General features: G+C 42.6%; 1 protein-coding gene across 1 annotated transcript in view; it reads left to right on the top strand.

The window, feature by feature from the left end:
* SLC9A9 (solute carrier family 9 member A9) overlaps window positions 1-27,262 on the top strand; it is a 537,539-nt gene extending 510,277 nt beyond the window's left edge. Inside the window, exons 15-16 of the mRNA XM_072727072.1 lie at window positions 24,448-24,548; window positions 25,859-27,262. Of these exons, the coding sequence (XP_072583173.1) occupies window positions 24,448-24,548; window positions 25,859-26,086 (329 nt within the window). The 3' untranslated portion in view covers window positions 26,087-27,262. The remainder of the gene's footprint in view (window positions 1-24,447; window positions 24,549-25,858) is intronic.
* Window positions 27,263-27,596: the final 334 nt, after the last annotated feature.

Genomic DNA, 27,596 nt, shown 5'->3' with positions numbered 1-27,596 from the left:
AACACTGTTTACTTTAGAATATATAGAAGGGTTTTAGCAATAAAGACATATGCTTAATTTCATGACTTATTGGGGCCCAGAGCCCATTTATCATGTAATGTGTCCTAACATCATAAGATGCTTAATCTGCCATGAAACACAACTTGGGACCTGACCCATCTGCTTCATTTGAGCCAGATGTGCCTTGGAACTCAGAACTTTGAGAGAGTTAGCAAGGTAACCTAGTACACCCCTCCTGGGTGCTATTTGTGACGGCTGGGGGCTGCTTCAGAGAGGAAACAGAGATCTAGCTCCATTAGACATCCAAGCCTGCCAGCAGGGTTTGGGGACAAATGGCTTCCCATCTTGTGGGACCACATGACCAGACTCCTATTTGTTTTAGTCATAGTCATCCCTCCCTCCACTCATTGAACAAAAAAAAAAGTATTGAGCACCTATTATGGAAACAACTACATTGAAACTGGTTATTCTCTGTCATCAGAGAACTTGCACACTGCCTCGTAGGGTGAGGGGAGGACTGACCAGTTGACACGCAATTTAAAGGTGTGATAAATGCCATGATTAGGGTAACCATACATCCCAGTTTGCTTGGGTCAGGCCTAATTCACACCTGTTGTCCTTGCGTAACATGTACAGGTGCCTCCTTTTACTCCTGTGAGTGTCCCAGTTTTGACAATACATGACATTGTTACAATAGGTTCAGGCTGTGGAAGTCCATAGAGGAGGGAGAGTCATGGAGAACTTCTCGAGGACCTGATACCTGAGCTGAGTCCTGAACAACTGAGGAAGAAGAGGTAGCCAGGGACGGTGAAGCGTCAGCACTCAGGTGGAGGAAATAGCAAATGTGAAAGATGAGAGAAGACAGGACTTAGCACGGGCAGTCCATTGAAGGAGGCAGGAGACAGGTCTCAAAGGGTCCAGTTTAGACTCCCCAGGGCCATGGGAAGCGTTTGACAGGGCCATAGGCAGGGGAGACCATAATCTAGCCAACGTTACGGAAGACCCACTCTGGCTGTGAATGGGAATGGGGTGGGGGGTGGGGGCAGTGAGCTGGGGCTGCTCAGCAGAACCCCTAGACCAGTGAGGAGACTGTCGCAGCCCCCAAGAGGAGAGATGCTGGCAGCCTGAGTGGTGGCAGCACCTGTGGGCTAGAGAGAAGTGGGTGGGTGGATGGATGGACGGATGGACAGGGATGTCTTTAGCAGGTGGAATGGATAGAACTTGGTAATTGATTGATTGTGATGGGAGGTCAGAAAAGAGAGATAAAGGTCAGGCCCCCGCTTGAGCATGACAAGTGCGTGGTGAAGACTTTAAGGAAACAGGAGGGCAGGAACAGGGCTTGGGGAGAGGGAGACGAGGAAGTCAATTTTGGTCAGGACAAATGTGAGGTGTCCTTGCTCTGTCTTGGCCATTTCCAGAGCTTCGGGGCTGACAGGGTAAAGACAAAGGAACGTTTTTTAAAACTATTCAGAAACATTCTTGAAACTGAATGAAACAAAAAGCCAAGTCAAAGTGTACCAGAGCAGCCTTGTTACTGGCACGACATGTCACTGGCTGCTGTTGTTTGGGAGGCAGTAAATTGAGCCTCCGACACCAAGCTCCTCTGTTTGGCCCTACAACAGAGCAGGTGTCGACAAGGGCCCTGTAAGCAAGTCTCCCACCCACCCTGAGCACAGAACCATCTGCCTCCAGCCTGTGCTACCACTGACAGCCCCGCTGAGCGGCCCAGCAGCTATCAAGTGGTCCCAGTCCCTCCTCAGGCTGAGGCAGGTTTATGTTCCAACAATGCAATTCTCTCAAAGCCTTCCATCAGCCCCTGCACCATCCACCAGCAGTGTTGGTTCTCTTGCGACTACCTCCTCATCATCCTTGGGGCTGTCATGCAAGCTGGATGAGGGCAAAAGCATGGGTATTTGGTTTGTTTTTGTCCGGGAAGGATCAGAGCTTTCAATTGCCATGGCAGCCCTTGGGTCTTCCAAGGTCATTTGAAGTTCTCTACTTGACTGTCTGACCATTTTGGCTTTAGGCTCTTGGTTCAAAGTTTATTAATATTACTCACATGGGTTATGGTCTGAGAAGTTACAAGTGACTGGTAATGAGTCTAGTCTTTCCACACAAAGAACAAGAAACATTGCTTCATGGAACATCACTGTTACCAGGCTCCGCTCCGTAGTGACGCGGTGGCAGGAGGCATCCCCTGTGCAGCAGTGATAGAATCATCTCACTTTGGACTGTCTGCTTCAGAGGCTGGAGTCAGCCTATTGTCTGGAACCCTGAGCCATCTGCGGATGTATTATTCACCCCCAAAGGCTTCCTGTTGTAATCCAGAGAGCCAACCTTTGCGTGCAAAGCAAGAAAATTCCAGATTCAAGTTTCATTTCATAAGTTGTTACAGTGACCCAGGGCCAGGGTACACCTTTTAAAGGAAGCCTAGATAGAGTTCTTGGCCCTGAAAATGCAAATAAGTGGAACCTGAACTGTATATTTCTATTTTACTCAGCAGTCCCAAGAAACCTACGGGAATTTGGATTTTAGAAAGTGTGATGTGTTCTTCGGGTTTTGTTATAATGGGAGCCTGGGCTTAGCTTTTTATTCCATGCTCTCTCTGTGTATAGCTGGAATTACAATCATCATAATCAAGCATTTAAGCAAACAAAAATAATCATTTGAAAGCTATTTTCCATAAGCTCTTTAGTTCTCAATTCACTACAATTCTGTTCAGAAGGAAATGTTCCCCTTTTCCCTATTGTAGTACTGTCCACAGTAGAAGCAATGACCAGTTCTGCACATATAAAATTAATTCCATTTCAGCTTTTCTGAATAAAAACAAATCTAGCAAAAGCTCAAATTTGTTTTTCTTCCAGGAAGACATTTTTTTTGGTCCAGGCCAAAAATCTGCTACACCCTAGTTTTACTTAAACGTAAGCACTTGGTATAATTTTGAGCCCTCTTGGAAAACCCAAACGGTTATCTCTGGGAAAGATTTTAATGTTTAAAGTTCCCTTTGGAGTCCACATTATGCAATTCTCTTAACCTAGGCCATTTCTAATTAAAGTGCAAAGGTCCATACATGCAACAATTCTATAAACTAACTCGCTATTATTTCATTACCGCTGGAGGACAAGGTGCTGAGCAGAAAATGAGGAAATGATTGTACTGGCCGGCAGGAATAGCAGCAACGGGAATTAGTCCAAACCCTGAGGGAATAGCTATACAGTCAGCTCCTTCACTGTGTAGGCAAAGAAGAGAGAATTTGCAAGGATAACTCAAAACAATGGGCAATCTGCTCCAGGTTCTTCTTTCAACTTCAGGAACCTGTGAATCATAGAAATGAAACACCAAATCGCAAGAGAAGCTGGCAATGGTAAGCACAGGAAAAGAAACTCCCAGAGTGTAACGAAGGGGTAAGAGGAGTTTTGCTCTTAATCTATAGCGCCCTTTGATGTCTGCCCCTTAAGAGACTAGTTTTTGAGTCATCAAATAAATCAGTTTGCCTTCTTAGGAATCTTCTAAATTGGCAAAGAAAAATCATTTGCCCAACGTGTGAGCTGGCCAAGCCAAAGGTCAAGCACAGAATAAGAAATGTTGTCAGCTTTGCCACCTCCTGCAGGTCAATACCAACTCTCTATCCGGAGCTACCTTGCTGGGCGTTCTTGGGCCTTCCCTCCTTGCCAGCAATTATCCCCCATTTCATGCCAATCCAGCCACCAGGACAGAGGAAGACCCGAGAGATGGAGATGTTGGCACACACTTTGTGAGGTCCAGAAATAGGGGAACCACATTTTGCTTTAAGACTTCTAATGACTTGGGTTACAGTGACTCAAAAGTGACTTGCATTTTCTAAAGAGTCTGGAATTAATCTGAGCTATTGTCTTCCTGGAGGAACACCAGAAGATTCCATCCTGATGGTTATCTGCAGTCATTGAAATCTAGTGTGGTTGCTTTCCAGCTCCACTTATATCTAGAATTGCATCCCTAAACTGGGAAGTATCAATGGGAGAAAAAGAATATCACTCTATGGTACAAAACGATGTAGGATTAGCTTATTAGCAAGAACACTCTGTGAGTCCCCAGCTGAAAGGAAGTTTGAGAGCTAGAGGGGATGTCACCAAGGGGTAAACCTCAGTGATCAGTGGGGACTCTGGGCACTGCCTCTACTAAGAAAGCCTTAGTCTCCTTTCAAAATTTCAGATTCACTCTACAGGCTCTGAACAGGAGTCCTGTGCCCCACAGAGGCCAATAGAAAATGCCCTGGATGCTTGGCCTCCTCCAAACCTTTAAGAAGGTCACAGAGCCTCCATGTCCAGCAGCACTGTGTGCACAGGCCCAGGGCCTTGCCTTAGCTCTCAGGCAGGACCTAGGAAGGTGTACTGAGACCCTCACTCCTTCCCTACCACTACTACCTCCGGAGCACACACACACCTCTCTTTGCAAACACTCTTAAAATCAGCAACAACAACAAAAAGCCCAATTAGGAGAAAATTACAGCTATCATTCAGTCGGCAGATGGCATGTGTAATATGAAAATTTTCCAACTTCCAAAGTCACTGATTTTTGAAAGCCCATGACCTCTCTTTTGTTGGATAAAAGAGAAAAGAATCTTTCAGTTCTGCGTACATTGCTAACCTCTATATTTCAGCCTGTCCTGGGTTCTGGGTTATAAGCCACATCTCATAACCTCTCAACTGTGTATCCAATTCCTTAAATGCTTGAAACACTACTGCTTATGAATAGAACCTCAAAACTGTAATAGAAAGCAGGGATTGTGAGAAACCTCTGTTCTTCCATGGCATCTCTATTTTGCTTTCCTTCTATTCTTTTTCCTCAAACCACCCATGATGGTTTTCCTCAAACCGTCCCATGTCAGTGATACATGGGACGAAATGTTAAAACTCCAACCACTGCAACTGGAAGCCCCCAGTAAATTCTCCATGGCAAATACCAAATTGTGGGTAATTCTCCCAACCCAGGCTCACAAATCATGCCACAAAGTTTCTGGGCTACTGTCATCTGTTGGGTTGATGGCCTTAGGTATGAATGGTGCCAGAGTAGCCTCAGAGAATTCAAAAAAGTGAAGATCTTATCTAAGATCTTCAGATTTTATCTTATCTACCTCAGAGTTACCTCTGAAGACTCTTTTCAAGGCCACTGATATGCTCATGCTGCCCTAAGCTCCAGAGTCAAAGAGACGGAGTTGTCAGGCTGACAGTACAGCAGCCTGAGTTCACATCCGGGCTTCCCAGTTCCTAGCTGTATGGCATAGTCTGGCTCCTTTGTCTCCCTGTGCCTCAGTTTCCTCACCCATAAAATGGGGATAATGATAAAGCTACCTCTCAGGATCAAAGGGGATTATTCATATAAAGTGCTCAACACAGTGCTTCCAATACACTTAGTGTTTAATAAATCCCAAACACCATTAACATTGCAATTTTGAGCTTGAGGGTCAGAGAGACATGAACTTACTTCTTTTTTATTCTAACCCAGGTCAGAAACTCAACAATTTTGCATAGAATTTGAAATTGGAGAGGCAACAGTAGCAGAAACTCATCTCTACTATGGAAAGGCCCATTGATACCAGCATATATTTACCTTTCCCATCCCGACTTGCAGTTGATCAGCAGGGATGCAAGGTTATTTGAAACTTCATGAACAGCCAAAAGGATGCGGCTGTCTGTCTCACTCGTGTTGTCAGTAGAAAGTTTTACTGGGTTTGACAGCTTGCCCATAAATGATCACTTCAGTGTGAGATGGGGAAAACCCCTGAGAGCAGATGGAAAAGCAAGGACCCTCCCACCACCACACAGTGGTTCCCAAAGGCTTCAAGTTTTTCTCTAGACACCAAGGTGGAAATCTCTTAAGATCTACAGTTTCCTTGCCAGATTCGAATTCCTAAGATTCAGGTTGAGCTGCAAATGTCCTCGAAGTAATCATATTTCTGAGAAACTGCCAATACTTCCCACCCATGACCACCACTGAGTAGCAGAGGGATGTAAATGAGGGGAAGTTCTCCATACTGCTCAAATATTTAGAGAGGAATTCTGACTGAAGGTCACAATCAATTCAGCCTTCCCAGTTCCTCAGGGTGATTTCAAATTGGGTTTCAAAAAGAGGCCAAGAGCCAAATCCCACAGAAACTTCTGGAGCTGGCATTAAATGAATCTTTCACAGAACTCCTAGCAGCGGTTAGATATTAACAAGGAGAAAAGAACAATTATCGTTTGGGACTCCAAGTGCCACTTTATGTCACTTTAAAGAATGAATAGACTTCCAGCTCCACTCAGCTGTCTGCTCACAATTACAAAGCAATGGTAAATAATCATGGCAAATGGAAGGTTTGATTTAGGAGAGTGAAGTTGTATAACGACTCAGTGCTTTCTCTTCCTTTTCTGTGGCAAGTGGGACAGTTCCTGCCACTGGTTTGGCATCTGTCCAGGTCTGTGACTTACAGAAAAAGGCCCTGGAACTGTTTATTAAAGCAGGCGCACAAACCCACAGAACAAACCTACCAAAACATTTTTTATTATTTTTACGAGGAGAGAATTATATTATGAGGCATGGTTTAATTTGCTCTCCAGTGGGGTTTTTCTTTATTTAGCCAAAAGATTGTATTTGTCCGTGCCAATAAAATTTTTGAGTGGCTTTAATAGAAAGTACGTCTTTCCATTTTCTCAGTACATTGGTTTCTGAGTACACCATCTGAGCTCTCCTCCTGAGAAGATGTATTGATACGGTGCATATGGGCTGTACTTCTCTCCTTTTGCACCCATAATTCACTAGAAGGGGAAGGCAGGTTTTATACCTGCTCTGAAAGCGGTCTAGACCCTGAGCAGTGAAGACTTTGATCTAGGGCCCAAAAGCATCTTATCCAAACATGCATTCATTTAATCTTGCAACTCAAGAGTGACGGACCCTTCCAAAGTGGTTCAGGAGGACCAAAAGGACAGGGTTGGGGCACACAGGAGGGACTGGCAGGTATGCCCAAGGAGCCAGTTATCTGTGATACCCAGTCTCAGGAGAGAAGCTTTGCCTTTCAGAGAGGCAGGAGGGGCAATGTAAAGCATTCCTAATGCAGGCAGTCTCCTTGCAGGGCTTTCCAGGGGAGTGAGGTTTTGTATACGGGAAAACATAACAGCAAAGGAGAGCCACCCTTGGGAGATCCAGACTGAAATCCATGGCTGCAGTTTTTCCCACCTTCCCTTCCAGGGGCCAGTCTGGCCGTACTCATCTCTCTCAGCCCATCCCTAAGACAGTGCCATTTCCCATGACTTTATTTCTTGCCAACTAAACCCCAAATAAGGTTTCAGATAATACCTTTTCCAAAATAATTTTCATATTAACAGAAAACCCAAAATGCTTTTCAAGTCTCAATTAAATTCAACAAACATCAATAGAGAACACTCATTTCTGGTTACTGGGCATTAATCACCACAGACACAAAAAGGAATGAAAAAATGTTCCTCCTTCAAGGAGCTCACAGTCTAACAGAAGAAGAGATATATAGGCAAATAATTGTGACATATTATGATAAATGTAATCAGAAAGGTCTGAGTCTGAAGGTCCATGGGAGCCCCAGTGAAAAAAATTCTCTAGTTAGAATATAGGGATAGACACAAAGAGGTACTATTTGCATTGAGCTGTATCCATTAGGACTGTGTTTGGCTGCATATAACAGAAAAATCTAAATAACCATAGTTTAATCAAAATAGAGTTCTCATCCCATGTAAAAGGAGTCCAGCATTAGGCAATCTACAGCTGGTAATAGAGTTCCATGATGTCATCAATATTTCTCTGGTCCTTCTACCTTTCTTCTTTACATCCTTAATATACAGCTTCTACCCTCAAGTGTACCTAATGGCCCCAGTATGATTATTGGAGCTCCAGACAGCTCGTTTAAGTTCCAGGCAGGCAGGAAGAAAGAGCAAAGCTGATGCTGTCTTGAAGGAACTTCTCTAGAAATTCTATCCCACAAACTTTTTCCATTTCGTTGGCTGTTCAATCTGCTGAGGAAATAGAACCTCCTTCTGTTGTAAGAGACTGGAGATTGGGTAGGCAAATACTAGTGATCTATTCCACAGGCTTTAATGAGTAAACAGGTCTCCCTGAAAGATAAAGTGAGGAAAGACATTCCTGGTAATGGAAACAGAGGATACAAAGATAAAAGTCTGTAAAGTATTTGGTAGATATGGAAACTGTGAGTTGCCAAGAAAGGCCTTCCATGTCAACCTTAGTAAATTAACCATTTTTTTTAAGTCAGTGGGTTTTCTAACTTTGATGTATGTGTTGTGGTTATTGTTCACAGGAACCTTTGATCTGGATGAAATTTTATGAAAAAAACTAAAAGAGGGGCACCTGGGTGGCTCAGTGGTTGAGCGCCTACCTTTGGCTCAGGGAGTAATCCCAGGGTCCTGGGATCGAGTCCCACATTGGGCTCCCCACAGGGAGTCTGCTTTTCTCTCTGCCTGTGTCTCTGCCCCTCTCTCTTTCTCTCTCTCTCTCTCTCTCTCTCTGTGTGTGTGTGTCTCTCATGAATAAATAAATAAAATCTTTAAAAATAAAAAAACTAAAAGAGAAGCAGCTCTGGCTCACGATAAGATTGGAGGGGAATTATACTTTAATAACCATAGGGTAGAAATACAATAACTATAGGGTAGAGAGTGGCAAATCCTAAGAGAGCAGTAAATAAAATACCAATAGGATTTCAGAGGCAGTGGCAGTTGAGCTATGTCTGAATGAATGGATTTAAGATTTCCAAGTACCAGCTGAAAAGAAAAGTTGTTCAAATGGAGGGAATAGCATATGCAAAGGCCCAGAAACAAAGTGATACATAAATGGGAATCAGCTCTTAATTCTATTTCTTAGGAACTAAGGTTTGTGAAAGAGTGGAAGGAATAAGGTTGAGGGATCCCTGGGTGGCGCAGCGGTTTGGCGCCTGCCTTTGGCCCAGGGCGCGGTCCTGGAGACCCGGGATCGAATCCCACATCAGGCTCCCGGTGCATGGAGCCTGCTTCTCCCTCCGCCTGTGTCTCTGCCTCTCTCTCTCTCTCTGTGACTATCATAAATAAATAAAAAATTAAAAAAAAAATTAAAAAAAAAAAAGGAATAAGGTTGGAAACATAAGTGGGATGGGATCAACAGAGGGCAATGAAGTTCAAGCACCAAAAATATATGAGGCCTGAATCCGTAGCCACATACATCTAAAAGGCAAAATCCCATAGAAAGAGTAAGTTCACTACTCAATCACCTTTGGAACTAGTCCCTGGCACCTACCCCACCAAAGCAATTGCAACCTAGTTCTCTAGGACCCTAGTCTCACAATGACTTAGTCCTTATTCCTGACATCAACCAACTCCAGAAAGTTAGGACCCTGATGACAGACAGTGCTGGTATACGTTCTCCCTCCACTATGGAGAGTCCTCTATCTACCTATATTCTGGGGCTATCAATGTATCAGATGATTTGGGAAAACAATTTGCAAACTGTAGGAGGCTACCCATAATGGATCATGACCAGCATTTCTAAACAACAAATGAAACAGAAGAGAATACTGTATTAGTCAGAATAAGATAGACTATACCATGGTAACAAACCTTTCCCAAATCTCAGTGGCCCATCACACCGTTTATTTCTCTTTCATTTAAAGGCTCCAAAGGATGTGTGGGCAGTTCAGCAATCCAGGCAGCTTCAGCCTATGGCTCCACTATCTCAATCTGAGGCCTCCTTTGGTCACTGTGGCAGGGAAGAAGTCCGCTGCAAGGTTTCATGCCAACCCTAAAAAATCACGGATTAATCAAAATAGAGGGTTCCAGTCAGTGTTTCAGTGTAGAGATGACACTAGCCACTTATAACCATGCACACTGGCCAAAATTAGTCATCCAGCTACCCTTCCTTCAAAGAAGCTGATGCACTTACTTCAGGTATCCGAAAAAGGAGGAGGCTTGGATATTAATACACACTAGTGATATCTAGTATAAGCATAATAGAAGGCAGATGGAATGGAATCGGGTAAGATCGGATAGGACAGGGGAATACGATAGGATAAGGGAATAGGAATAGGAATAGATCCAAGTGCATCACCGAAGTTTTTTTAGTGTTATATAATGTATGACTGAGCAGATGTTAGGGCATGTACTGAGTAGCAATTCTAAAATGTATTTCCAGGCAGGGGTTGGAGGTAAAAAGAAAGAAAGAAAAAAGAAAAGAAGAAAAGAAAAGAAAAGAAAAGAAAAGAAAAGAAAAGAAAAGAAAAGAAAAGAAAGAAAAGAAAGAAAAGAAAAGAAGGAAGGAAGGAAGGAAGGAAGGAAGGAAAGAAAGAAAGAAAGAAAGAAAGAAAGAAGAAAGAAAGAAAGAAAGAAAGAAAGAAAGAAAGAAAGAAAGAAAGAAGAAAGAAAGAAACTGCATCTGAGAGAAAAATGCGCCTGGAGAGGAGAATGAGATTATTTATGACATGTGACCCTGTAACAACAAAGAGCTCTCCTCTGTGTCTTGTCAGTCAAAGGAAATAGAGCTTCTAATGTCTCCTGAACGGGCTTCATTTCATAGCTCCAAAATAACTTAATGTCACATACCCTGATTACCATATCCATAACAAACTTAGTGGGTCACAGCAGTCAGCATTTCTGGGGTGGGGTGGGGGGGAGGGAAGGAGGGTGAGAGAAAGTTTTGTCTTTTTCAAAGAGCCACAAGGCATGTATTCTACTGAGTTTGCTGAATGATCAGAGAAGGTGTCCTTAGAGCACAGGAAAGTTAGAGTGGCCTCAAGGACAACCAAGGCCCAGAGAAACAAAGGTGATGATAAGACAGGTCTGCTCTAAGGTGACCTTAAAAACCTGATGCCCTCTATGAAAACACCCACCTTCTGAGCAAGCACCTCATTCCTTTGGAGATGGGTCATTCCTGTGTTAGGACTCTCACAATAGAAATGCTCCACTGAAATCCTGCTGTCAGGAAACAATGAGCAGTGCCTCCCTGGGCACCCTGTGTGGGGCATTGCTCCAAGAATAGAAGGGGATCTTCTGAAAGAAGCTTTGCAATATCTGTCTCAGGGCTCCAGCACCCAGCGGAAGAAATATTATGAACTCTGTAGGGTATGTGGTGGATGTTTCACAAGTAAATTGACTTGGGGATGTTTGAAATATATTTCTAATACTTACAAAACTCCTTAAGGGAAACAGTAAAAAATAATAATAATAATGTTAACTAATATTTATTGAGTGCTTATTATATGCCCAAAACTGTTCTAAAAATTGTATCTATTTTCATCTCACTTAATTCTCCTTCCTATGAGGTCACTATTATAAGCTATTTCCGTTCTAGGGATGACAAAAATGAGGCTCAAAGAACTTAGGAAATTTGCCCACTCATAGATAATAAGTAGCAAAGCTATGATTCACACCCAGCCTTTTTAACTATTACAAAAAAATTAAAAATAAACAGAAGATTTGGGATTTTTCTTCTTTCAGAAGAAGCAGGAAGTTATAGGCTGAATAATTTACCCCCAAAAAATATATATTGAAATCCCAACCCCCCAGTACCTGAAATGTAACCTAATTTGGAAACAGGTTCATTGTAGATGCAATTAATTAAGGTGAAGTCATACTGGAATGGGGTGGGCCCCTAATCCAGTATCACTGGTTTGCTCATAAGAGAACTTTGGGCATAGGAAGATACAGAGAAAACAGTATTGGAAGATGAAGGTAGTGGTTGGAGTAATGCATCTCCAAGCCAAGGAAAACCAAGAATTGCTATAACCAGAAGCTAGGAGAGAGGCATGGGACGAGCCCTCAGAAGGAACCAACCCTGCCAATAACTTCAGCTCAGACTTATAGCCTCCAGAACTGTGAAACAAAAATTTTCTGTTGTTTTCAGCCACTCAGTTTGTGGTACTTTGTTACAGCAGTCCTGGGAAACAAATAATTGCAGTATCTGAGAAGTTACCTAACCAGATCTAACATAGCACCATGTAGCTCCTTAGGATGAGAAAATCAAGGGCATAAAGAGTTGGAGATTTTGCTCAAATTGAGAAGCAATCACAGCAGCCAGAACCTCAGCCATCTGTGTTTGGTGTCTGCTATCTCCCACCCCATGAAGGTACTGAAGGTAGTTTTCACTTTCATGCTCTGAGTCCTGACCCATAGGCTCCACATTGCAGTTACCAATACAGAAGGGCCTGTTCCTACTTCCCCAGATGGAGAAGATGAGTACAATTATGCATCCCCCATGGAATACCTGCCCATGTGCACATGGAGGTCAGTCCCTCTCAGGCATGCACTCTTCTGAGAGTTGAGGGCCCCAAGGCCCTGGCCCCATGGGGTAGTGAATGAGCCAGAGAGGGCTTGGGCAGGGCTGGCCATCTTTGTGTTAAATGTGAATTCTGAGTTAGCCAGCTGAGGCTCCAGCATTCATAAGACCACATCCAATCAGTGTTAGAGGAGGAAATCAAATAGAAATTTCCCTCCAAACCAGAGTAGAGACTTGGAATGCCAAAGCAGAGTTACTTCTCAAAGCCCAGTTCTCTGACACACTGCCAGGAAGGTAACTCATAAAGGTCTGTTATCAAATCACTGTGAGCTAACAGAGGGGGACTGGCAGTTTTTTTCATCAGAGGCCACCAAAAGCCAAGATGCACTCCATGTGAATAGCAGCAGCATTTTTTCTCCAGAACCGTTTTCTCTCAAAACACCTTGAGCCAAATGTAGCATTCCATATGGCACAAGTGGATTTCAACTGCATGTGATAGGCAGCAAAAATTCCTGGAAATCTGTTGATTTCCTGTGTCCAAAGGGAAAAGTTTTGAGGACACAATAGTGGGAGGAGAAGCAATAGTAGTAAGAGCAAAAGTGATATTATTATTATCATCCAGAGTCCTTCAATGTGATATTATTATTACACATCCAGAGTCCTTCAATAGACCAGATGGTATTCTTCTCTGCACTATTTAGACCAGTGGTTTTCAGGGGACTGGCAAAATGCAGATTACTAGAAGATCAGGATCAAGACCCTGGGAATCTGCATTTTAACAAGCAAAACAGGAAATTCTGGTACAGATGCTCAGGTGACCACACTTGAAGAAACTCTAGGTTTAGACTTTCTACTCTATTAATATCTGAGACTTTGGATCAGATGAACTCTCAGGTTTCCTCCAGCCTCATGATTCCAACATTTCCCCTTGTTTATCTGATGTTCACTTGTCCTACTTACGTTGGTTGCTTTGGTATCCTGCCACTGTCGTCTTTCCTTTAACCTTTCCAACAAATTCCACTGTCCTTTTACTGTCTCTGGATTGTCTGTCTGGAACAAAGGGGCCCAAAAGAATTATCTTAACATTTGATAGGTAGATCTTAGAGATACCACTGATAAAAACAACTTCCAAAACAAAGAGGGTAGCAAGGACTCCACTTTATTGGCCTCTAGTCTGCCCTCATCCTTAATACTTAATTGCTCCTGACCAGAGTTTCCTAGCTCAGAACCTCTAAGGGAGCATGAATGTACTTCAACGCATCTAGGAACTCTTTAAAATGTCATGTGAATTTTTATGTAAATGATGAGCATATGGACAATTTTTCAGGCCACTCAGTCCAAAGCCAGGGGAGGTAAAGAACCCTTCTCCATTCTGGAAAGATGACAGTGGCATCAACAGCAGTCTTTCAATCTCTCTAAACCCCTAGATAAAAGTAGGCAAAATAAGTAGATGATAAAACCAAAATCCATGGACACATTTAAAACAAAACTAAAGACAAGTTTTTTCACAAACTCCAAATTACAAGTTAGTGGAGACAGACCACCATTAATATAAGTGTCCGCGAAGTGGGAAAAAAGAAGCAATAGAGTAGTATCTGACGGACCTGAGAACTGGAGAGCTCCTAAATAGCCAATAATATTTCCTAAAAAGGGTAGGTGGGCTAATTTGATAAACATCTCTGAAACTCAAATTGGGCAGGGAGTGCGGGGTATTGCGCTCTCTACTAGGAGTAAATGAAAGGTCTCAGTAAAAAAGGATGAAGAGCTGGAACACTCAAGAGCTCTAAAAATGCATCCCTCTCAGGGTTCCCTCAGGGTCCTGCACTCAGGAGCAGCCACCTGGAGTGGAATAAAAATTGAGCTGGACAAAGATAATAGTGATGAAGGAAAGACGAGGTCCAGATCAGCTGAGGAGGAAAACCAGTCAGGAAAGTCAGTATGCAAGCCGCCATGCTTACCATTATACAAAAACCACAGAAGAAGGATCTAGGAAGTTGAAAAAGCTTTCCTGAACACTACCTCCTTCAGGGAGTTTAGGAAAACTAATTTTACATTTTAAAAAAACCTACAGGAAAAGACAGAAGTCAAATCTCATAGAGAGTTATTGAAAGAAAAAAAAAAGGATAAGAAACAGAATAACATCCCTAAAGACAGTGAAAGCATGCCAGAAACACATGCCAGAAGTAGGTCAAAATTATAATATACTATAATAAAACAAGTTAAAACATTATAAAAATGATGAAATGGAAGATCAGCATAAATCAGAAATAGAAAAAAACTCTGAAAATAATTTCAAATGAAGAAAAAACACATAACAGAAATGAATAGTAAATTAGAAGAAATAAAAAAGCAAATAAACACAATGGAAAATACCTTAAAAGAAATAGCAGGTAAAAAGAAAGAAAAAGTTTTTAAATCAAAAAGAAATGAATAAAAAGACAAAAAGGATTCAAGGGTAAGTGACAGGGCAGCCCGGGTGGCTCAGTGGTGTACCGCCACCTTCAGCCCAGGGCATGATCCTGGAGACCTGGGAGCAAGTCCTACATCAGGCTCCCTGCATGGAGCCTGCTTCTCCCTCCGCCTGTGTCTCTGCCTCTCTCTCTCATGAATAAATAAATAAAATCTAAAAAAAAAAAAAAAGTGACAAATATTGAAGATATGTAAAGATGGAGCAAGAAAGCAAAGCAAAGAAACAGAATACTAATACAAGTGAAGTTCGCTAAAACACAACACATTTAGCACATTTGAAACTATACATTGGAAGAGCACATCATGTACCTGAAACGTTCAACCTAGAACAACCAACATCAGAAAAAATTTAGTGAAATTAATGAGTTTTAAAGAAAAAGTCCTTTTGGCATCTAGGGGAAAGGGCCATTTGATTTATAAAGGAAAGAAAGTGGGCAGCCTGGGTGGTGCAGCGGTTTAGTGCTGCCTTCAGCCCAGGGCGTGATCCTGGAGACCCGGGATCGAGTACCATGTCGGGCTCCCTGCATGGAGCCTGCTTCTCCCTCTGTCTGTGTCTCTGCCTCTCTCTCATGAATATATAAGATCTTAAAAAATAAAGAAAGAAAGAAAGTTATATTTTCATTATACTTTTAAGGAGCAACTACTTATGTCAAAATAAACTAGAAACATACATGAGATAATCAAATAAAGAAAGTTATAAGCCAATCAGTTTATTTCCAGAGAAAGACTTTCAAAATATAAAAAGCACAAACTGTTATCAATGTTCAAGAACTCAAGAATTTTTCCATGAGTCCTTCCTGAGCAATCTACTAAAGAACAAGCTTCAGGCAATCAAAATGAGCAGAAAAGCATGGATATAAGGCCAGAGGGTTAGTATTAAGTATATAGTTACGCAGGGTGCAAGCACTGAACAAGACCTAAGAGAGACAGTACAGGATGTAATGGCTATCTGATCTGACAATGTAGATGTAGCATAACTATATATAGTTGCACAGTAGTGTTTTTTTTTAAAGATTGTATTTATTTATTCATGAGAGATACAGAGAGAGAGAGAGGCAGAGATACAGGCAGAGGAAGAAGCAGGCTCCCCACAGGGAGCCCTATGCAGGACGCCACTGAGCAGAAGGCAAATGCTCAATTGCTGAGCCACCAAGGCATCCCATAGGGTATTTTTTTTTAATGGGAAGTTAAAATAGAGGGAGGATATGCAAGTTTTTTTTAATGTATTATGTAATTTTTTATGGTGGTACTATCAGTATTATTATTCTGAGACTACTATATATTTAATAAAGGATAAAACAAATGAGTAGTTACGGACTATTCTAATTCTATCATTCCTTATGTCCTTGAGAATCAGAAATTCTTAAGCTTGAATTGGAAGTATCCATAGTAACTCACAAGATACATAACTAGTGGCATGATGAAGTTGGTCTGCACTAGCTGGTGAGAACAGATTGTACACTTCTTGTCCCAACTCCACATTCAGTGACTTCATGTTGATATATAGAAATCAGCCATAATGGGAGTGTTTATACCATGGAAACTGGGAAATGCTACAAATCCAGCTTTAAAAAAAGAAAGAAAAGAAAAAAAAGTCAGTTATTGAACATTTACCAGTGCTTCACTGTGTATCATAACCCTTGGTACCCAGAGTTTGCAGTTAAAACACCATTTCTCACTAAAAGAAATCAGAGAATTTTGGAGAAATGGTTGGTTTGAGATCTGAAAGAGGCAATGTTCAAGATGAGCCTAGAACAAGTTGACAGGCAGATGACAAAGAAGCTATCAAAGATACAGACATCATGTCAATAGGACTCAGGAGCCAATTTGAAAAGACTCCCACTGACCAAAGATGGGTCAGTTTGAGCTTCAACAATGATCGTAATTGCAATCAAATTCATTTAAATTCATTACACTTTAATGACATTTAAACAAAGAATCATTTTCAGAGGATGATAATGAATCGTCTGAAAAGCTGGTAAATGGGTGGAATAAACCAAGCATTTATCTTGTCTTTCCTATATTGACTATTCCACTGAATATGCCAATAGAATAAATGAAAAATGTCTCTTTATAAAAGTATTCTATGTAATAAAATAATAAATATACATATATGTATATTGTATGTATATATAAAATTAGAACTTCACTATTTGAAATCCTCAGAGAGCAAACATATATGGTTATAGCACATAAGTGGCTGCTTAGACCACACAAAGAGACACAACCAGAGATGATGTGCCTTCATCTTGCCAAGGAGATGGAGAGAACCTGAATCCAATTTAATCTCTGGATCCACCTGGCAATTTACAGGAAATACCAAGGGCAGGGGACCATGCTAAGCTGCACATCAGCAAAATTCAGACCATGGAAAACTCCGCAGGTCAAAGGGGCCAGGTTCTTCAGATAAATCGTAAAGAAATTAAAAGGGTAGAGGAGGAATCTACAGACTAAAAGGCATAACACATTTTTTTAAAATAGGCCAGACTGAACTATAGTGTGTAAGAACACACACTTGAGTGCTAAAGTTATACTATAAACTCAAGGAAGTGATTAGTATACAAATCAGGATAGTAGTTCCTTGTGGGGAAAGGGCGGAGTTTGCATTAGGAAAAGGGGCTCCAGTGCTGGGAGACAAAGTTCCATTTCCTGGGCTGGGTGATTTCCTTGCTTTATAGTGATCCATTAGACTATACATTGGCCTACACTGTATAATCTAATTTCCATTCTACAATATGAATATTTTATTAAATAATAAGAAAGTTCTTGCCCTCAAGGGGCTTAGAAAGAGCTGGAGATGTAAAAAATTAGCTTCCAGGCAATGTGACGAATGCTACCAGACAGACGCATACACATTGCTACAGAACAGCCATGGAGCTGAAGCAGTTCAGCACGACAGGTCTGAGAAGGCTGCTGGGGAAAGGGACACACCAGCGTGAAAGGAGAGCCCTTCACCAAATAGACATAGGAGTAGCAGAGCTCAGAGACAGGGCTGAAGAGGGTTGCGGTCACTCCATGCTGGCTCCCTCCAGGCAGGTCTGCTTACCTGTCAGGTGTTTATTCTGGCATTTGCTGCTCTCTTCTACCCCAGCAGTTGTCTAAAGCAATTTCCTTTAAGATGATAAAGATTAGGATTGTTAAGCAAAGAAGCATATGTTCATCAGTGTATGTGAATAGAGGATTTCTGCTTTTTCTTTATTTTAAACCATAACTCATGGACAGCCTAGGAGGCACCATCTTGATAGCTTGTTCTTGAAATAGAGTGGCCGCTACAAAGACAGGATCCTACTCCTATGTTCTCTGCAAGTGCAGGGTGCAAAACTGGATGTCCACCCTCGAGGTAGAACAGAGGGATAAAACAGCTCAAAGAAGAAGGCTTCTTGTTTGGACTCTTAGAGCCTTCCTCCAGCCTGAACCCTGAGCACCAGCTCCGCAGAATGGCTCTTCGCAGGCTCATCCAAAATGGCAAGACAGTGAGTGTTCAATTACAAAATCTGATATATCCAAAGGAAAGAGGGAAAACACATTCAATTTGTTAGGACACATTTCCTGGGAAACAAAGCAGAAGGGGTGTGATTTGTGTATTGGAACCAAAAGGTGATAGGGTGTGTAAAATGTGGGGTGTCCTCTGTGAGTTTCATTCATGGATGCTGTGTAAACAGCAATGTAGGGACTCAGCAAATCAATAGCAAGTGGACCTGGTTTTCTGCATGAATGTATGGACTTGGAGGGCAAGATTGATTTCCACTACAGGATATATTTATCCTTTCCCACCCACTTGTCATTGATCCCTGACTATTTGGTGGCAAGCCAGCACTGGAAGCTAAATGCACTTGGGAAAAAGAGGTAAGAATAGGTTAGAAGAGGAGCTCTGGGGTGGCTCAGTCAGTTAAACATCCAACTCTTGGTTTCAGCTCAGGTCATGATCTCAGGGTGGTAAGATCAAGCCCTAGGTTGGGCTCCATACTCAGCAAGGAATCTGCTTAAGATTTTCTCTCTCTCTTTCTCTCTCTGTCTCTCTCCTCCCTTGCCCTTACCACCCTCACATGCTCTCCCTGCCAATAAATAAATAAATAAATAAATAAATAAATAAATAAATAAATATTTTTTAAAAAGAATAGATAAGAAGAGAATTGAAAAACCATCTGTTTACACATTTCTTGATCTGTAAAATGGGACTATAATTCTCACCTACAGCTGTAAGGAGAAAATAAGACATATTAGAAATGCTTTATAAATGAAAAACTGCAGGGTATACTCTTGAAAGGCCTATACAGAGATAAATGTGCTTTGTTCTTTACACAGCTATGCAGTGATGAGTATTTTATCCAAATAACAAGACTGTGTATCGAGCTCACACATACAAACACATGCAAATGCTCCCACTAGGCACAAAGTCTTCCTATACAAGCCCAGATACGGTGCTTCATTAATTCACTCTCAGGTGTAACATCATCAAGGCTTCACATTTTTGAGCCAACTATCTGACCCCTCCCCCAGACAAGACAGAACCTTTGACAAAGGCCATTACATTAGATAGATGTGGGTTCTGGGCCAAATGGACTTCCCTTATACCTACCTTTACCCTAAAAATGATGGCTTTGAAGACATAAGAGACCATGTTCTTTTTCTTCCCATTTAAAATTTGAATCCCCTATGGAGGGCAACACTCCAGAGAGAGAGCAATACGTTCTATCCATCCTTGCCTAATCACCAGTCACCTGGGGCACCTAAAATACAGATTCTCCATAAAATAGAGTCCCAGGCCACTTCCTGGACCTGCCAAATCAGAATCTCCAGGGGAGAACTTGGAAATCTGAATTGTTAACAAATATCCAAGCCGATCTTCATGATGAGGCAAGTTTAGGGAAGCCGAGATAGAACATAGCTCTTCAGGGCTCTCAGTGATTTTTCAAGAGGTCCAGAGAGGGAGTGTGTTAGTCTGCCCAGGCTTCCATAACAACATACCATAGACTGGATGGCTTATACAACAGATACTCATTTTCTCACAGTTCTAGAGGGTAGAAGTCTGAGATCAGGGTGCCAGTATGATTGGGTTCTGGTGAGAACTCTCTTTTGGGCTTGAAGATGGTCACTATCTCACTGTATGCTCACTTGACCTCTTCTTTGTAGATATTTGGAGTAAGAGCCAACAAACTCTGGTATCTCTTCTTATAAGGGCAGTAATCCCATTATGGGGGCACCCCCCCTCATGACCTCATCAAATCTAAATAACTTCCAAAGGCCCCAACTCCACATACAATCATATTGGAGGTTAGGGCTTCAGGATATGAATTTGGGAAGGATGCAAACGTTCAGCCCAGGGTAGGGGGCAATGGAGATGACTCCGCTCAAAGGAGCAGACATTCATTGGTGGAGCTGGATCATTGTTGAGCATTTTTGCATCTCACCAGTCTGTGTAGGATTATGTCATATGAAGCATAGGCATGAGCAAGCTGTATGCTGATTAGTTTTGGCATCTTATGATGGGTAAAACATGAGGATCTAAAATAATTAAAACAAAAACTAACAAACAAAAAAGAGAAAGAAATCAACATTACCAGGAATTTGGGATGTGAGTTCAGTTAAGCGCATAATTTAGCTCTGGACCTTCTGATTACTCAGGCCAAAGGAGAAAATGGCATCTGTTAATTGTCTTCCTTATTGCACACATGTTAAACTCTGGGTAGAATTCTAGCTTTTACTTACATCTCCTGAACCAAGCTGCTATTCCCAAACCTATGCCCTTTGGATGGGAAAAGCCATTGTTTTTCTCCCCCAGAGCTTCACATTTCATCTCGATACATTTCTAGCTTATTAGAGAAGCAAAACTAGCTGCATCAAAAATACCCAATGGGGAATCTCCCTCCCCAAACATATACTAGAACCTGATGAAAAAAAATAACACATTTTGCAAAATCAGCAGTTGGGGTTTTTATTTTTTGTAGATCAAAAGAGTTTTCTTACTCTTTAATAATTTAGGTAACCCTGGAGATCCAGCCACTTTCCAGACATTGCTCAGCAATAAAGAACTCCAAAACTCACTGATTCCTCAATTCCAAATCAGTTGTCCAATCTGACAAGATCTGTTACTTGGTGTCTCCGTAGCAGAAGAAAGATGGCCTGTGTGACGGAAATGTCCTTGATCCCAGGCCCAGCTCTGCCATTAACTATCTGGCTGGGCTCCACTGAGCAATTATTTTCCTCTCTCTGAGCCTGTCATCTTCATTAATTCAACAACTATTTCTTGAACGTCTAAAATGTGCCCAGCACTGTGTCCAGGTGAATGGGACAGCCTGCCCGCCCTCAAGGAGATCACAGTCTTGAGACAAGGGAGATTCTATAAGGCAATTGTCCATTTCTTTGTGTGGATGCCTCACTGGATTAGTACATAAAACAAAAATAAAAACATGTGAGCATATGAAGGAACAAATGAATGAGTGAGTAAAACATAAGATTATTTTTTAACCACTTTATTTCATGTCATTCCCACTCTTTCCATGGTCCCCTCAGTCTAATAACTCAGGCCCAAGAGGTTCACCTTCAACTTAACCTTTCTTAGCCTTTTATCCTCAGAAAACTTCATTTGATGGTTATAATCTGCCCCCTTCGTCTTCTCTTGTCAAGTTACTCAGAATCTACTTCCATCACTCATACCACCCCTTTATATTTCCTACGTCAGAAATTCAGCAAACATCCACTGAGCACATAATATGTGGCGAGCACTAGGCAAACCGAGAAGTTCAGCAAAGCTTCTGGGGCAGACCACATCTGCCGTGGCTCTGCGTGTAGCTTGGCACATCCTACTCACTGCCACACTTTGACCCACAGCTACTGAGACACCAGAGCAGCCAAAATGGTATATCGTGAGTTTCCTAGAAGAGTCATACATCAACAAATTCTGCCCACTTCTCACCTACCACCTCACGCTAACTGCCTGTATGACAAATTTTAACCCAAATAGCTACTTTTGGTGTAGGAGTGCCTTAAATTTCCCACCTACGACATAGCCTGTGAGTTCCAAGGCCAAGCCAAATGCCTGGAGTGCCATTGTCTTCTCTCTCTCTCTCTCTCTCTCTCTCTTTTTAAAGATTTTATTTACTTATTTCAGACAAGGGGGAGAGAGAGAGAGAGAGAGAGAGAGAGAGAGAGAGAGAGATAACGAGTTGGGGTAGGGACAGAGGGAGAAGCAGATTCCCCACTGAACAGGGCTCGATCCCAGGACCATGGGATGATGACCTGAGCCAAAGGCAGATGCTTAACCAACTGAGCCACCCAGGTGCCCCCCATTGTCTCTCTACCCTCAGTCTCATTCCCCCATTATTATCCAAACGATTGAGACAACAATTTCTCAGAAGTATTGCTTAGAGAATAAATTTTTAAAATGAAATAAATAGCATTTGAATAGTGCATAGAGTTTAAAAACACTTTTACATTTCCCATCAGTATTCACAACCTGTTCCAGAAGAGGCCAAATGGTACCCCATGTGGCCCAGGCCCCACATTCACAAAAAGCTACAAATTTCATCACTAAGTGTTAGCTCCAATAACATTATACATTAGTGTTAAAGAGATACCTCATTAGGATTAAAAGAGAAAAAAAAGTTCATTACACAATTCTAAATTTGCACTTTACCTTTGTTCCATTATTGTGGCATTTTGGCATTTAATTTCTCAATATTCTGAGAACCTCAAACAGTGGAAGCCACCCAGGCCTCTTTGAAACTTTTAGAGCCTTGACAAACCTCTTCAATTTTTTTTACATGACATCTCTAGAAATGTAGCTTACCTACTGTCACTTCTCCATCTTGAAATAAAATTGGCTGGATTTTCCTTGATTTACACTCTAGTTGTACATATATGTTACCCACCATGCCTCCATAGAAGAGCGTTTTTTTGTTTTGTTTTGCTGACCTACACACACCATAAACCCTAATAAACCACGTCTCCTAATGCGCCCCTGTGTGAGAGGGTCTGCAGCTCGCCAGCACGGATGAGGTCTGCAAGCTTTTCTATCTAGAGAACCCTCTGGTCACATGCATGATTCTGCCCTGATAATTTATCTTTTGCTAGCGATGTTGGTGGTAGATTCAAACAGCAATGAGAGCCTTTGGATTATTTAAAATCATTATATCTCTAGGCCTCAATTCCTCCAACCATAAGATGAAGGAAATAACAATTTGTAGTGAAAATTAATAGAAGACCATCACAGGATTTCCAGAGTTGTAGATAGGCTCAACAAATATTACAAGGAGGGCAGCCTGGGTGGCTCTGTGGTTTAGCACCAACTTCAACCCAGGGCGTGATCCTGGAGACCTGGGATCGAGTCCCATATTGGGCTCCCTGCATGGATCCTGCTTCTCCCTCTGCCTGTGTCTCTGCCTCTCTCTCTCTCTCTGTGTGTGTGCGTGTGTCTCATGAATAAATAAATAAAATCTTAAAAAAACAAAACAGATATTACAAGGAATGCCAGGCTCTCAACTTTAATATCTTCCCTGGTCCTTCATTGAGCACAGCAGCTGCCCATCTGAAAGGAATTGTCATGTTTTCCATTTGCACTTGGAATTACAGACTTGCTTAAGCATCTTTGCAGTAACTCCCCTGGCATCGTAACTAGGCTATATTCGCAGGCATCCCCTGCCTTATCACCACTTCGGCAGCGGAGCATTTGAAGCCAGAGACACCGAGATTCCTGGCCCCCAGAGGCTGCATCTTCCCTCTGTCCTCACGTGCTCAGGGTATCACAGGAATGACAGAGCAGTGGCCAGCTCTAGATGACCTCCAGTAGGGCCATCTCCAAGATCTCCTCACATCCTCGGTGCCGGAGGTGACTTCGGATCTTCACAAGCCAACCAGTGCTAACTGCTTTCCACTTTTTCCCTTTCCCTATTTATTATAGTTTTTCAGAAAGTTGATGAGGTGAAATATTCTCCAGCAGAGGAAATAATATAAAGCTTAAAAGTTGTGTCTGATGGAATGGTAAAATAATTCCACCACGTTCCTTTGAGCAAAAAAAGAAATACTAAGGCAACCCAAGGCAGCTTCTAGGGGTTTCACTACTGCTAGATTGGAGGGAAACATAACGGCTTTAGATGAACACGGTTTTCTTTGAACTTGTTAGAGCACTTTGGGATGAAGAGAGAAGAAAGACGGGTGCTAGACAATAGAATGAACCTGGCACCAGTTTATTTACATAATTTCGTATGGGGATGCACTGATGTCTGAAGTATAAAGCGACTGTGCTGAATAGTGAAAATAAAGTATTTTGGAAAACAATCTATGTTCACTACCCAGTTCTAAAACGACTGAACATTTTATGAAATACCTCTTGCTTCTTTGTGAAAATTACTGGTGGTTTAAGCACTGTGTGCAGTTTTAAGAAAACACAATCCTTTATGCTATTGTTTAAGATAATTCTTAAGAAATGCATTCTCAAGCAGATGAGACATTGAGGGAGAGGGGGGAGGAGGAGACGAACATTTACCCCCTCGCTGATGTTGGCTGGCCCAGTCCCCATTTCTTCTTGATTAAAGGCTACCAGCAGGGATGGAAAAGTGTGTGGAGCAAAGATTATAAACAGCAATTTTTGCAGGCCAAATTGCCTCCTAAATGAGGGAGTAGGGGATTTAAAGGTGAACATAACTGTCTCTTTCGCTGCATGCGAAGGTCTGTGCTGTGTGAGAAACGAAATCCTAACTTCCTTTTCTTGCCAAGTATTCCTTAACAGGCCTTGCAGATATCTGAAACCAATTTTAACCCACTCTGGCCCTCCACTGACCACTACATTACCTGAATGGTGTGGTCCAATTTCCAGGCTGCTCACCAGTCCTCAGGCCTATGGGGTGAGTAACTACCCTGGGTGGGACAGGCTGCTGGGTGCCGAGGAGCCCAAGAACCTCAGGGCTGTCACTTCCCAGCTTGAGGAGGAAGCGTTTTAAAATTCGCTGCACCGAGAGGCATTTCTCTTTTCTTTTCAGATGTTGCTGATGTGGGCTCATTCTTCTTTTTAAAATGCAAGTTTTTTTTATTGTTACCAATATTTTTTTAACCATAAAATGAATTGAGAAAATGTAAACGAAGTCATATGTCCTCACAAACTGCTGTGTACTGAGGTTTTAAATATTAGGCCTGCCTGTGCTTTATAGCTCAAGGGAGTGGAATAAAAAATGCTGAGAAGCAATTAGAATCTTTACCAACAAACCAGTGTCAGGAATTGGAGAGGAGCAAAATCTTAAGGCTTTGTGGCACTCTTGGAGGTTGTCCAGCTGGCCACCCCGTTGCATAGACAGAGAATAATGCATCTCAGATGTGCTCCAGGCAGAGCAGCCTAAGGCAGCGGTTCTCGAAGTGTGTCCCCAGACCAGCAGCCTCAGCATCACTTGCGAACTTGCTAGAAATGCAGATTATCAGCTTCCCACCCTCAGAACTCTGAGCTTGGGGCCCAGCATCTCTGCTTCAATGGACCTTCCAAGTGATTCTGATACAGCCTAATACTGGAAACCACTGACCTCGGTCACCTAGCCCAGGCTCATTCTATGAGTAATTTTGTACGGTCTTCCCAAAGCCAATGAAAGAAGAGTTGAGATCTTAATTCCTCCCTTCAAGGAAAGCTCTGTCTGAGGAAAACTAAGTTGACCAGATCTAGTTAGTTTCTGCCATTATCTACTCTCGGGACTTCCAACCATTTTGAGCTTTGTGACACTCATCCCAAGAAACATGCTGTGGGGACACACTTTTCAAATAAAATACAACAGAAACTGCGTTTGGAGAATTTAGTGATAGGCAAGAGTGTTACAAACCAACGTGGAGAATCATTCTGTACACTGAGGGGCCAGGATTCTCCTCTAGCTCCTAAGTCCTCTCAACCTAGTTAAGTACCAGTCCAGGAAATCCACTGAATTTTAATTCCCTGAACCCAAGGAGGCATTCAGTCAGCGCTCCCTCTCTACCAACTGTCACCTCAGGCCTGGAGCCCTCATGTGGCTGTGTTAGGGCCCCCAACGTGGCAAGGCGGTGCCCACTGCCACAGAACCTCAGCCAGGGCAAGCCAGGGCCATCAAGAAAGGAAAACAAGCCCCTGTGGTCTTACACAATGGGGACAGCTGTGGTTTTCTTCATCACAAAGTGACCTCTCTCTCTTCCCAAACTCTAGGAACAGCTAAAAGAGGAAGACGTGGAGTGCATTGTGAACCAGGACGAACTGGCCATGAGCTACCAGGAGCAAGCCCCCTCACCCTGCAGGCCTCCTGCAAGCCTGAGTGTGGCCCAGAAAGCCTCACCGCAGACTCCAAGCAAGGACAACATTTATGAGGGGGACCTCGGCCTGGGAGGCTACGAACTCAAGCTTGAGCAGACCCCGGGTCAGTCCCAGCTGAACTAAGGGGAACAGCACCGATGTGACCACAAGTGATGCGAGGCTCGCAGCGGAATCCTTGCCAAGCTGGGGAGGCAGCGTAGGAGAGAGGCTGGACCATGTGGTAAGAGCATCCGTCGGAGAGAATCACAACCTTGTCACAAGTTATCCTCCGGTGCCTGAAGAAATAAGAATTTCTTATCATCCCTCTATATTATGCAACTGAATTGAAGTTTCTGGCAGCAGCCATTTTTATGAGTGGATCGGTTGGGGTGGGAAGGGCGGAGAAGGAGGGAGTCAGGAGTCTGGCTGCTGGAAGGATGGAACAGATGTGCTGCGTCTGCAGGTGTTTCTTTTCGGTGTGTAGCTCTCCAGGCCCTTTCGCTTCGATTTTGGATTTTACTCCCTTCATTAGGGAGAGTTTAAAAATCAGAAGAAAAAAAAAGTTTCTGAGCATAAACATGTGGCTTCTAAGCTGAAGGGAATGCCCAGTTATTTTGTTAAGTGGAATTTTTATATTATAAAGACCTAGACCCCTACATGCTCTTAATGACTCCAGGGCTGTTTGCAAAGCCCAGGCAAGGGATCGATACCACTGTCGGTGGCCTTCCAGAACCCACGCTGTGCGGTGACCCACTGTTCTCCTTGGCATTCTTTTCAAGCCGCTTCTCCTATTAGAGGCAGGGGATAGTTACAGCTGGGCGTACCCTGCACTCAATGCAGTTCTGCTTTCCAACTTGGTAGGACCCCTTCCAGGGAAAGCTGTTTTCTCTTCCCCCATTCTGTGTTGTATCGGAAGAATGAGCCTTTCTGTCCTGCTTGCATTTAAGTCACTTCTTGGCCCTGTGGCAGGTCCCCTCTGTATGCTGGGTAATGAGATTCTACAGCACAGGCCGGTCTCCATGTGGCAGGAGACAGTGCAAGAGTCCCGACCCATCTTCCAGTTCCAACACTCACAGCTGATTAGCAAAAGCAGAAGCTAGAGGAACAGAGCTGATGATGCGTACACCAGACTGAAAGGTCAAGGACATGGCACCAGGACTCCCCTTATGACAGGTGGCTCACGGCCCATGACAGAGAGACCAACACAATAGCTTTTAATTCAGCTGCATGACCTGTGCCTTTCAAGCCATAAAGATACCTCAAGCCTAGCTTCTCTTGAAATACAGATGTTAATATTAGATTCCAAAAAAAAAAAAAAAAAAAAAAGGTCGGCTCCAGTCTTAGGTGCCCAGACTATGATGAGCCTGCTTCTGAAGGAGGTAAGAAATGATGTTTTCCTCATCATTCCCCAAAGCTTGGAAGTAACATACGCTTTGCTAACCAGTTGTTAGGCTATTAACCGTGGCGGTGTCAGGCACACCGCTATGTACGTCGATTTTCTTACTTTCCAAACAGTACAGGGCACAAATTGTTTTATACTCAGCTAAATATAATCTGGTCATTCCAGGTTAATACAGCAAAAATGGCAAAGCATGAAGTTTTCTAATGTGACCTAATCCTAATAAACTTTTGTTATAAAGTATGATTGTGTTGG

The sequence above is a fragment of the Vulpes vulpes genome, chromosome 11, assembly GCF_048418805.1.
Source record: "Vulpes vulpes isolate BD-2025 chromosome 11, VulVul3, whole genome shotgun sequence".
NCBI lineage: Eukaryota > Metazoa > Chordata > Mammalia > Carnivora > Canidae > Vulpes > Vulpes vulpes.
This window is presented reverse-complemented; position numbering and strand designations above follow the sequence as displayed.